This window comes from Plectrocnemia conspersa, unplaced genomic scaffold (assembly GCF_051122295.1).
Source record: "Plectrocnemia conspersa isolate PC_06_02 unplaced genomic scaffold, ASM5112229v1 ptg000013l, whole genome shotgun sequence".
Taxonomy (NCBI): domain Eukaryota; kingdom Metazoa; phylum Arthropoda; class Insecta; order Trichoptera; family Polycentropodidae; genus Plectrocnemia; species Plectrocnemia conspersa.
This window is the reverse complement of record NW_028277177.1, coordinates 2,165,447-2,179,353: the sequence shown is the minus strand read 5'-3', so window position 1 is coordinate 2,179,353 and position 13,907 is coordinate 2,165,447. Positions and strand designations below refer to the sequence as shown.

The following is a 13,907-nucleotide window of genomic DNA, read 5'->3' as shown; positions in this document are numbered from 1 at the left end:
AGTCGATATCCGAACGCGGAGCGGTTTGGGTGGGTCTGTTTGCACGTTTCAGAATTTTCGTACGATTTTCATACGCACTTATTACGTTCATCAATCTATGAAGAGAGGTTTTTCCAGACCCATGTAAAACGCATAGGATGCCAGCGCGATTGGTGAGCTTTTCCCCCTTTTTTAACAATCTCCCATTTAGTGCAGAGCTTTCCATCGCCCCCGACACACAAAGGTGCCTGCTTAAAAATTAACTCCTGAAATAATTCTAAATGCGAGTGATTGTACTATCACCGAATATCCTTTTCCAATTAAAGGCTTAAAGAAAATGCTAGAATGTTCATGAGGATCGAGTCTTGGATGAAAAGCTCAGCTTAAATTAGACGGAAACCTCGAATTAATTAATAGTATAAAAAGTATATTTTCTTTATTTATTTATATATTTTCTTCCAGAATAGTTTATTTATTTATTATTTGCATTAGTTAAAAAAAACTGCTCACTAATGTGTGAGGTAAATTACGAATGCGATTGTATGTAATTTTATGTCCTTTTTCTATTATATTCCCTATTAAGGAATGTAAAGAAGGTGCTAGATCGTTCCTAAAAAAATAAATATAGGTTTTTAGTTAAAATAAAAATTTTACACTGATAATATATAATAATAAATAAAATATATACAGCAATATTAATTGAAAAAAATATATAAAATATTTTTTTTTTTTATGATATATTTAACTATAATTTATATTATATAATAATAATTATATACTTTAAAGTAGTATAATATATAATACGATATAATACACTTATGCCATTCAATTCTTAAAATTTTAAAAACATTTGGTATAACGTTGTCCTTTTTATGTCCTCTTTATTTTATGCATCACGACTGTGTCGCTTTTAACCACAAATTCACAACGTGTAACAATTTTTTTTCAAAGTTTTTCCAAAAGATTTGCTGCTCACAATTTAGTTCATTGTCTTTGAATTGTATCACGCAAATGGCATAAACTGAAACTTAATCATTCTTATACTATACCATTAAAATACAAGAAGAAAAGTAAGAATAATTTAAACATTCGATCAAACTTGACGGGCTTTTTTTCTTTTTGAGCGTTTACATTGCGATACGAATTAAATAATTAAAAAGAAATAGTGGCTACTCGTTTCATCAGTCATTTCAGTTTTTTACAGAGAGTGGAAGGGGGGTCAAAAAATTTATCGTTTTTTAATATTTCGATTACATTCAAATTCATGTTATTTCATTTAAATGCATATTTCTGGTGAAATTCAAGTGAAGGAAAATTCTCCCACCTTCCCCCCAAATAATCATTTAATCCACGTCAAAAGCAATAAAATCGTGCCGTCACCGTCGCAGTGTAAATACTATGCTTTCTTGCGTTCATATCAAGACTTTTTCTAACAATAAGTGAGAATCAAAAGAAACATATCCAAACCAAATTTTGAGCAATAGGAGGGCACAAAAAATTATATCTTATAAGAAGTCAAAAATCAACGGCAAAAGCAATAAAATTGTGCCGTCGCCGTCGCAGTGGGAACGCTCGGTAATCTGGCGTTCACACTATGACTTTTATAGTAATGTTACGAATTTAAAGAGGATTTTGACTAATACAAAAACAACAAAAATTGTCGCCATTGCAGTGGAAACGCTCGTTACCGAGCGTTCTCACTGCAACGGCTCCAACACGATTTTGTTGCTTTTGACATGAATTTTTGACTTCTGAGAAGTGATAATTGTTTTTGCGCCCTCCTATTGACCAAAATTCGGTTTGAATATATTTTGACCAATTATTTTATATCAGAAGTCCGTATTAATATCAGTAAGGATAGCAATCATATTTTTAAAACAAAATGTAATAGCAAAGTGCAGACAAAATATGTAGCAATATGCGAGATTTTTCCGATTATTTTCCCTTAAGAAATAAGTTAACTTAGTTTGTACTTTGGACTTGACTTAATGAAAGTTCTAAAACAATAATTCATTTTAGAACTTTCATTAGTCAAGTTGGATTTGGTTAATTTGTGTAGGTTAGGTTTGGGTTTGAACAGAAAATATACGTTTCACAACTGTTAAATTGAGTTTCATAACGCAGCATATAATTTTAGTTATATTATATTTTCGCTAGTATAAATATATATCTACTGATGAAAATGTATTTGGACTTCACTAGTGAAAATGTAACTTCACCGAAAAATACACCTTCTTAGTTCTATAATTTTAATATTTAATTATATAATTGTATTAGCACCTTCCAGATAAATTATGTTTTCAGTGGTAAAAATATATATCTACCGGTGAAAATTTATTTCTATATGACTTTACTGAAGAGACATATTAAAAAAAATATTTTGCGGGATAGATTCGAGATTTTATTGCATTTCATTAAATGACATGCATTTTTGTGTCCAAATTCAAAGGGAGGGGGGGGGGCAAATGCCCCCAAATGATGTCCCTGGATTTATTGCCTAAAATATTAGTAAAATATCTCATAAACCTTTAATGTATCAAGGAGTACTGAGCACACTTGTTTTATATTTCTCTCTTAAAATCTTCTTATGTATGTATTATGTGCAGACGCTCGGGCATACGCGCCGAGTAATCGCATTTTCTGAGCAAGGATGTGTTTCGCAAATTATATATTCATTACCTTATAATTATTACGTTAGCGTTTGGTTTAAGCTATATGATTGGTACAGTTTTTTATCAGCTGTTTATTTTACTTTGATTCATAACACATTCTTATATATGTATATTATAACAATTTTAATATTATAAAATATATGACTCTAATGTCTGAAATCTTGGCAAGGCGTACTTCTTATTGTTAGCAAGGATTCAGATAAATTTCTTTGATATCTCTACAAGAAGAAATACGGATCGTTACATTTTATTAAATCATCTTAGGGGCGGTGTCAACAATCCGTCGACGCTTATCTTTTAGAGTGCCCTAGAGTGATTGCATGAAATTGACTTAAATTATATATTCATTACCTGATATTATATTGTCGGTTAAATTAGGTTAGCGATTAAATCAAACTATATGATTGGTACAGTTATTTTGCTGTGATTCATAGCACAATCTTATATCTTATATATATTAGAGCAATTTAGACTTTATAAAATATATAGCTCTATTGTCTTATTAATTCTCAGATATCTTGATTCTAACCATCAGTCAACATATTTCTTATCATTTAATATTAATTCTGAAAAAAAATCAAACCATTTAATGATATAAAGATATTATTTATTCTGACCACTTATATTTTGACAAATATATTCTGACATTTTAATAAAAATGTTGATAAAATAAAAATATAAAAATTCTCAGATATATCTTCAAGAAGGACCGCTTAAATATTTCACCAATATATTCTGACCTTTTAATATAAATTTTGACCATCGTATATTTTGACCGATGTATTCTGACTTTTTAATATAAATTCTGACATATTTATTTATTTTATTAATTTATTTTGCTAAATATAGCTAATTTTTACACTGAACAAATTTTAACTAAACATACATATACTATATAACATAAACAGAAAAAAAGACTTTATTTCTTAATGCACGAAGGTGTTTTTCTTTATTCCATTTAGGAAACGCGTTACAGTTTTATTTTTGTATTATTATACAAATTCACACCTCCATACATAATTCCCCTAGCCGTACTCGTTTTCTTATACTTAACTATCAGAATTTATATGTAATATACAATTATATTTATTTTATATTATTAAACAATAAAAAACACATACATAAGTTGAATTTACATTATATTTTACTAATACTACTAAATGTGATATTGATTCGCTTATATATAAAATATAGATTTGAAGCATATGAATATGTAGAACTAATAAAATAATATAAAATCATATTCTTACTAAAGACAATTTTATTTCAGTCATATATATTAAGTAGAAGAATGTTTATTAATATGTATGTATTAAGTCTGTTATAGTGACAATGTCAGGAATATACTTACCGAAACGTTAGTAATCGCTAAAATCTTTTATCTGTGTATTATTCATGATAGATTTATAAGCTGTAACTATTTATGATTGAGTTCAAGTTATTCATACACATACATATGTATTAAAAATACTGCAGTATCAAGTTTGACTTATTTTTGAGCTAAGGGAGAAACGTGTTATGTATTTCATTGCTATATTTATACTGCTATTCTGTAAACAACTATTGTGTAGGAACTAATGAAAGCTTTACGTGCCGCAAAACGCATCGCAATATTATGTACCTACGAAACTGAAATATTTGAGCTTTCCTTTTGGAGCTTGCGGGTGGTCTAAAATAATGGCGGCGGTTTTTTATGTTGTAAGAGAAAATTTTATGTTCACTATTAAGAAACATGTTATTGGGGTCTGATTTAATAAATAACTATAGCCATGTTAGGAATGCGGAATACTGCTTCATAGCTATAACAACAATACAGTTTGTTATCAAATCTCATGTTATTCATAATTTTTTCACACTTCTTGCTAAAATAGATTTTGGCAAGCAGTCATAATAAACACAATCGGAAAATACGTTTTGATCGATACGAGTTTCACTTTTTTTATCCACTTAATAAATATTCCATTGCTTTTTCCGGCCATTAATGAGCTCGTGCCATTTTGATGCGTGTACTATGTTTCATATTTAATATTCAAACGGAAGTATATCAAGTTATACTTATGTTTCGTTTTTAAGGGCAACGTATTACAAAAAAATCTATTGATGTGTTTTTTTTATTTATATTCTTATTCAACCACAGCAGGTTAAAGGATGATGGACCTAGAATTTTATTCATTAACACACATTGACACTTAATTTATCGCATAGATGATGTTGTAGATAAAGTAAATAGTGAATTAAGTGTAATAGACATATGGTTAAAATATTAAAAATAAATGTATGTTGATAAATTATAAAAATATGCTTGATAATAATATGAAAATAGTTATAAATAATATAATATTATAGAATTTTTTGATAATAAATATACGATAATTAGGAATATTTTAAGGAACATAGTGAAAAAAATAGTTATAGTATTTAGATGAAAAATATACTAAGTATAAATATAAAAAAAAATAATCTAAATTAGTATTTTATTGCCCCACTTTAATTATTGTGCAACAGTATTATATTTATATATAAAAAGATTAAGAGTGTAGATTGATAAAACAAATAGTTGCATCTATTTGTTTTATCAATTATGATTAGCGAATTTGTATGTATTACAGTACAAAGATAAAAGTTATTTCGCTTATACAACTTCATGAACGTTATAACATAATTTAGGCCATGTAATATATTCACATGAATTGTTCTGTTTCATAATCTTCATAAAATCACATCAGTGTATGTATTTCTATTATATTTTAGGACCTTTAATATTTTTTTAAAATAATATATGTAGCTTCTACATATGTCAGATAAACACAATTCATACTAGGTTTGATAACTCTTTTTATTGCATTATATTTACATATGTTGCGACAGACGATAAATGGCGAGATGTTTTCTCCGAGTGGTAGTGGAGAAGCTTGCGGATGGATGATGTCAGTGAACGATGCTCAGAGTTCTGATTGGTGTGGCAGCGACAGTATATTCTCCGAGTGGTGGTGGAGAAGCTGGCGGCCGTATGTATGCGTTCATGATCGTATGTTGTCCACGAGTGATCTCTTGTATGTTGTTCACAAATGGTTTCTGCGAGTGGCTACTCGTTCATGGCTACAAAGCTTGCTGACCAATCACAATTATGCAGCATTCATCCAGCCAATTGCGGCAGTTGCTTCGTAGAACGGCGAAATAGGTATACGCCTTTAGAAAGCGACATTCGCTTGATGGGCATTGTCCAAGGTCGTATTGCATTGCAAAGGGAATCTTGTGCATCCGATGATATATTATATCCATGATCATTTCGCAACAAAGAAATATTCTCTCAGTGACAGAGAATATTCCCTGTAAAAGCAAAACTCGTATTATTTATGCGATTTTTTCTGGTCGTAACGAGGGCTGTGTGGTTCCAATCCTGTACGCTATTGTCTTGTTTTCTTGTAGTTGGATCAACGCAAGTTTTGAGACAATCTTGGGCAACTGTGTGTGGTCGCTACAATACTTTAAACAATCTGTATGTCTTGAATATCAGAAATATTCATAAAAGCAATTTTTACAATTTACACGGCCAACTTGTCCACACACATATTTAAAGCATCAATAAATATTCACTTTTTGATATTTTATGGTTTAGTTATTAAAAACTAGATGGAAAAAATAATAATATACCAAACACACAAATTTTTTTGACAACTTCGTTTATGACCTGTCTTGCGATGACTGACATAGCAATAATAAAAATGCACGACATGACTCATACAGTCACTCCATTAAAAAAAAAACATACATTACCGTAAATTTTTACTACGACACTCGTATTTGTCCGCTCATGTGTTTATTGTCAGGGCTATTAAAAAAATAAATATATTTTTTTTATTAGCGCATCATTATATGAAAAAACAAATGTAATGTAAAGTTATATGTAGCAATACAAAATAGCTTAAGAATTGTAAATGTATAATTATTTTTAATTTGAAAATTTAGGATAATAGTTACAGTATTGTGCGCATTATAATTATATTAGACGCAACTCTGAATTGGTGTATGTAAATCTAATAATTTATTTCTGTATAATTTTCGCTCCATTTTCACTGGCCTTGAATAATAAAGGTTCGTTTTTTCTGTTTTGATACAATCTGACAAATTATAGGGCGGTACCGGTAGCACTGGCAAATTAAAGTGCGCCTTTGTTAAAATTGTTAGTGAAATTTATTTCCTAAATTTTTCATACGCTTGTGAAAAAACAACCTTTTCAGGAATAAAGAAAATCGGATTTTTTAAATAAGATTATTTTATTATTATCATTGTCCCTTGAAGTTCAAATGTTGAAGGAGCAGAATCTAAATTTAGCATTGAAAGTAATGTGCGTCTTATATATTATGTAAAATAAAAATAATATAAAAGAAACGCCGTTAAAACAATAGTAAGATCCAGAAAGGGCGAATAGTGAAACGATATCGCGTTATAGCGGTCCTTTAAGCACAATAATAGTAAAGCTTTATTGAGTATCGTTATCGTTTTAGTACTCAAAAGCACTTTAAATGTTACAGATCGAAAAATAATACATATTCGAGATTAACCTAAACAATAAAGATTATAATGATTATAACAATTTATGTTTTTTTTATGTTGCTTGACGATTTACATATTATTTTTAGAGTTTAATATACGATATATTAAATAGTTAATATCATGGAATGATTACTGGGAGAGACTTATTTTAATTTTTAATGAAAATATATGCACAATACGACTTTAATTATGGAAGAAGAAATAGCCTTAGTATTGCATTCGTTTTTTATCTTAACTCATTAGCAATTTAGGACATAAAACATTAAGCTATCATTCCAGGTCAAATCTTAAATTAATCTGTACATATATATTACAGGATATTGGTAATTTATTCTGTATATCGAACAGTTCGTTAACAGGTTTTACATACTTTATGAGGTATTTTTTAACACATCTCTTAGAAGTTTTGTTTATAGGCGATGAAGTTTAAAATAAACATACTTCTCGTTTATTTTAAGTTTTGCCCCATTTAGGTTCATAAACATTTTATTAACTGAATTTAAAGCTGACTTTTAAATATATGAAATAAGCACTTTAATAAATTTATGTTAGCTTTTCATTCAAGTTATATAACTTACTTAATTGTCTGATTTATTCTACTCTGTGTCCATTTATGTTTCGTGAGACTATGTTTAAAATATTAAAGCGTAAATATTCTAAAATATAACTAATATAACAATGTGAATATAAAGCAGTTATTTATTAAAACGAACTTCACTCATTTTCACTCTTTTCTCTTGAACAATAAGTCGAGGAAAACATAATCTTTGACAAAATGTCGTTTTTTTTTGTTGGAACTACGTGTTTTCCACATCAATTTTGAGCCAAAACTAATCCTATATCATGCACATCGTTGACTGTAACAGCCCGATGTTAATCGTTTAAAAAAAAAGTAAGGCTCAATGACGCCGCCTGACCACAATGCGCACCTTTTGTGAATGTAATATTTTCTTATTAACATATACAGAGAGCTGAAAATGTGCCTCATCAGAGAAAAAAATAATCTTTTAAAAATCAGCATCAACTTCCTGCTGCTTTAACACCCAATCTGCGATAATTCTACGCTGTCCATGATCTCTGTGCTTCAGTTCTTGTATTATCTAGATTTTAAATGTAGGTGCAACAGATGCAAAATGCGCCAAAGGGAGCCACAATAAAAACCCAAAAGTGCGAACGCCGACGAATAAACAATTTCGGAACTTCGACCACACTTTGATTTACAGTACCAATATTCTCGGTTGTACAGCGCTTCCAGTTTCTTCAATTTTTTTCACTATGTTGCGAATTGTTTGCTCAGTAGGATGATAAAATTGACTAAAATCTTCCCGTAAATTTCGATACACAGTTTGTACAAAATTGTTATTTCTGTAGAACGGTTGAGCGGTGGATAAAAAATCCATTTCGTAAATCTGTTGTTGCGAACTAATACTTGACACTTTGAGCTCGCATGATTGTTGACAGCTGTCTGATTTACAGTGTTGCCAAGAAGGAAACTCGACTCGGAAAACCTGTAATTAAAGATTGTGTGTATGTATATGAACGCATGACATTATGGAAACCTGTCAAATTTGTAAAAAAAAAATTACACAAATAAAAATTATCTAAATACATACAAATAATAAAAGGAGCTGGAAGAAGGAAAAGAACAGTAATCTAGAATGATTTCCAACGTCTGATAGCATATAGTATGCCTGTATATCTTTATTTCAATAGAAAGTAACGTAAGGTATAAACGTAATCAGAAAAAGTAGTTAATCTCTATGGGAATTTTTATATAAAACAAAAATACAAGACCCAAAAGAAAAAATGTCTGAAGAAATGAGTACGTATGGTAACATTAATTAAATAATAAAAAATGAGTCTTAGGGAGGGCGGTACACTTCTTACCCCCATTTCAATAAACCCTACGCGTACGTGTTCTCGCTTTTTACAACACCTTGTTTTCGACTAATGAATAAGCGATGCTCTCCTTCAGACAGGGTACGAAAAATACATATTGAAAATTTTCCCACCGGGTTCCAAAATTCGACAAGGCGCCTCTCTCTCTTGCTGCCGACAAAGCATTTACGGTCCAGAGCCGGGGTCTTATTAACAATGCATGTCTAATTTGCATCCGAAATGCCCGGGGGCAGTCACCCTAGCCCCCACCCGCTCTTTGGATAGAACAAAGACAAGGTAATCGCTCCGTTCGAGGGCGGAATCCCAAATTGCCTAATCTGCCCATCCAGCGTTGCTAACATTCTTCCATTTTCGTTTTGCAGATATAATGTACCAGCATGACAGTGGACATGACCCTCCCCGTTTGTTTGCTAGGAGTCTTTTGTTTCGTCGCCGCCACCATTAAGCCTGGTAAGTCTTGATCTCGCGGAACTTTGAATTATCTTAAGCTCTGAACTAAGAAACTCTTTGTGTGACTTTTCAGCCGGCGCCATAGATTGCTTCAAGTGTGTTTCCATGAATGGCGCGAATGCCGCCTGCGATGATCCTTTCCACAACAATCATTCTACAACTCTGCTCGAGAGTCCTTGTATGGGCGGTAGAAAGGGCAGAGATGGGCTTTTTCCGGCCACTTCGTGCATCAAGATAGCCGGAATTTATGGTAAGCTAATCCAGAATATACTGATGAATCGAAACCTTAAAAGTGTGATCGAGGACCGAAATGGGGCACAAAGTGACTCCATTCAAATTTGTAGTAAGTATATATTATAAGTAAAAATTACATTAGACGTCGTATCTACAGATTTTGAGAAAGCCTTCGACAAGCTATGTCATGAGTTATTATTAAAAAAAATGTCGGATCTCAGATCTCGAAAGAGTATTTCATCCCTTTGGGAGTTCCTCTATGGTTCAACCTTGGCTCTCTGCTCTTTATGTATTTATTAATGACATAAATACGGCAGTTACAAATTCATGTTTTCTTCTGTATGCAAATGATTTATAATTGTATAAATGCATTCGATCTGTTGCGGACTCCTTCTCTCTACAGAGTGATTTAAATTCTCTGTGGAGATGGGCTTTTGTTAACCATCTGCGCTTTAGTGTCGAAAAGTTCCATACTGTGACATTTTCTCGATCCCGTTCGCCATCAGTTGATTGGTGGGAAAATTTTGTCTAAAGAAACTTCCACTAAAGATCTCAGAATCTTTTGAGAGCAAGTGGAGGTTCTCTCTCTACATACACGACGTCTGTGATAAATCTTCCAATGTGTTCGTCTTTGTTATGAGAACGCCTTTCACTTTGACGATCCGTCAGTTATTCGCGTCCTCTATGACACCGTAGTTCGTAGCATTCTTGAATCTGGGTCTATAATTTGGAATCCCCGAATAACCAAATATTCCCTTTTAGTAAAAAAGATTCAAAAAAGGTTTTTAAGATACCTTTACAAGCGGACATACACACGATAGTGACTTTATTAAAAATTCTACAGTATTAGAACAAATTTGGTTGCTACTTGTTTGATGCCCAAAATGTTAGTCAAATTACTTTGAATGAACTGTATGAGATACATAATTACTCGTGAATCTCTCTACTAGTGATTCATCGATTTCTAAGCACAATGTCAGTTCATTGGTAGTAAAGTGTTGCTTGTTATTTATTACATTATTGCCTTTCTCTAACATTTGAACCAATTCCCTGCACTTTTTTATATTTATAACTTTTTCAAATTCACTTTTTTATATTTACAAAATAAATATAAATCGCTTAGCATTTTAAAACGCGTCGTCAAATCTTGGCTCTCAGCCAAACTACGCGTCCAATGGCTGAAAATTGATATACGCACCAGTCTGTGATATCAACATAAGAAAAGAACGAATAGCGTGGGTTATTTTTTATAAATTCCGCTTAGTACAGGTTCAGCTGTAACCTCATTATTTCAAATTAGAATCGAAATGGTAGTTATAATGGAGGTGGAGAAGAATGTAATTCAGTACACCAATGTCAGGCTTATATATTCTTGAGAAGGAGGGAGTTCAACGTCCTTTCCACTCCTCAATATTCTGAACAATGCCGATTATTTGGGGTAGAACCAGACTCCTTGTGTTAACTTAACGCGGCTTGCATAATTTGTATCACCAGGAACGTAATTTGGGAGGGAGCGGGTGGGGAATTTACCCCCACCCTTAAATTTGGCTAGAAAAATGTTCGTTGAATGAAATACCATGAATTTTAATTAAATAGAAATATTTAAAAAAATTCACCGACTGGCCAACTTTTGCCTCCCCCCCTGGAAACATCTGAAATGACGTCCCTGGATTTCACAGGCTTAGGGGGATGATCGACAATATTTGTGTGCAGATAAAACAATAGTTCTTAATATCTACAGGGTATCTATTTAATTACAACACTAATTGTAATCAGTATATATTTTATAAGTTACTCCCAGCTTATAGATACCCGTGCTATTTATTGTAGAATATTCTTTAATTTAAATAAAAATGCTAAGATTAAAAATAATCTGCATTTATATATAAACGAAACGTTAAAGTTTTTGGTTATATCAATCAATATCTATTGTTTATCAATGGCAGTTTATTTTAACAACGATAAAACGCGGCATGTTTATATTTACTTTAAAGCTGTTGTTAAAGTTATACTTCGCATGTCGTAGTTTTAGAATGTTTATATACTATGTATATTTTATGGAAACTTTTTCTCTTAATGTATTTCAGATGATACGGGTGAACGAATCACCGTTCGCGGATGCGCTTTGGACAGCGGTACTTTAACCACAGACACCGAAATCATCAGAATGTCGCATTGTGGACGATTTTATTATGACGATCGGTACGTTAAAAATAACCCCAGAGACTAAATTCGTTTTTGTATACTTACAAATTTAATTTATTGTTTTAGCTATGTCCACGGTTGTCTGCAGAGTTGTAACGACGCCGACGCTTGCAACTCATCACCATCGCTGAACTCGAAAGGACAGTTCACAATGCTACTGACGGCCCCTGTCCTGGCCACAGTGGTCTCTTCGATCTTCGCGCTACTGCACCATAGCTACTATCTCAGAAGCTATTGTAGCGCGTCAAACTTAGCGCCGCAGAGCTAACGTCGGATTGCTACAGCGGCCGTCGTCTCACCTTTTTCACTTTTAATAACGTCTAAAGTAAGTTTTGTTGGTAGGTGCAAAGCGCGTATTGCTAGGGGACGTGCCGTTTAGCCTTCGACTGTATACGCAGAAATAAGTGCTAAGAGTAATCGAAGAAAACTACTAAATTTATATCGTTGAATAGAACGTTAAAAAACGACCAAAATAATCAATTAGAGATAATGATTTGAAGAAGAATGGGAAGGCATGAGTTTTTTAATACGAAATTTAAGTTAATACAACTTATGTATCTTGATAATCAGTAAAACGATTTATGAGAACAATGATTGATTAACTACTGGTAAAATGTGGGAATTTTGTATTTTTTAGGTTTATTTAAACATATTTGTTCGGATTTTTGTGGGTGCAATAAGATGGTGGGTTTTAGTTAATACCAAATTAACTGGTCGAGATTTTTGGTAAACTTTCTAACTTTCAATGCGGTAGACTATGTCTAGAAATATAAGCTTGGAAAAGTCATAAAAATAACTGGAAAATTGAGGGAAGGGGGGTTAAATACAAAAATTATAAAATTTTAGCATATGGTAACACTGTTTGATTTTCTTAAATTGTAATTTCTTTATTAACAAATTCTTTTTTTGCTTTTCAACAAAATGCTCATTATTTTAAATTGCGTTTTTCATACGTCAAACTCTGCTTATGGCCAAAATTAGCCATAATTATTTTTTAAATTATCAATGCAATTAAATCGAAAATGTATCTCTAGTGATTTTATTAAATAATTTAATGTAAAAATACACACATTATAATTGAATAGCTTTGATGAAATAATATTTTATTACTTTTCAATTATAGTCAATCACCCCCCCCCCCCCCTTGTGTTAAAATTCCAGATTATTGCATTTCTCGCTGCATAGTATATCGTTTTAAATAACATCGCCCCTTGAAGATGCCTTTTTACGGAATAAGAGTTTAACTTATTCATTAGTCCTTCGAGATCTCAAAGTACGCAAAAATAAATTGTATTATTTTATGTTGTAAATGATTATATTTAGACTAATACTGTTATATTTGAAAACCGTGATAGTATATTTTGAAATAATGCAGTCTTTCACTATATCATTGTCTTTAAGACGAATAAACATGTCACTCTGTTTTGAGCACTAAATCAAATAAATATACTTATCAATTTGCTCAAAACACAAACTTTAAATTAACGTTATATCTTACGAACATTAATGCTCGTTTCAATAAGTTATTTTAATTGATTTAAAACATTGTCTCTACAGTAAAAAAATCGATTCATATTTATGATTTTATGATGTTATTATTGAAAAATACATAATATTTTAAATTAAATATGAACTGACCAAATTCTTATAAAAATACCCTAGCAATACGCAGTGCAAGCAAAAATTTTAGCACTATAAAAATGAACCAATATCACCGTGATTATAATAAATTTATTTTGCAATGCATAGCTTTCTTATTGTATGTGTAATATACAATGATTATTAATATTGTTTAATAGTAAGATATTATGTATATTTAGTTGTTGAAAATAAATTGTATAAATTCACTTACTCCATTGTGTACATCTGAATTGTTTATTCGCAGTATATTTTATATTAAATTTATTTTAA

The 13,907-nt window shown here is 31.2% G+C and overlaps 1 protein-coding gene across 1 annotated transcript; it reads left to right on the top strand.

The window, feature by feature from the left end:
• On the top strand, positions 1-13,856 carry LOC148226969 (uncharacterized). Its single transcript, XM_088201422.1, has 5 exons — positions 1-152; positions 9,470-9,557; positions 9,631-9,807; positions 11,879-11,993; positions 12,063-13,856. Exons 2-5 carry the CDS (start codon positions 9,485-9,487, stop codon positions 12,262-12,264), a joined length of 567 nt encoding a protein of 188 aa, XP_088057548.1. The 5' UTR covers positions 1-152; positions 9,470-9,484; the 3' UTR covers positions 12,265-13,856.
• Positions 13,857-13,907: the final 51 nt, after the last annotated feature.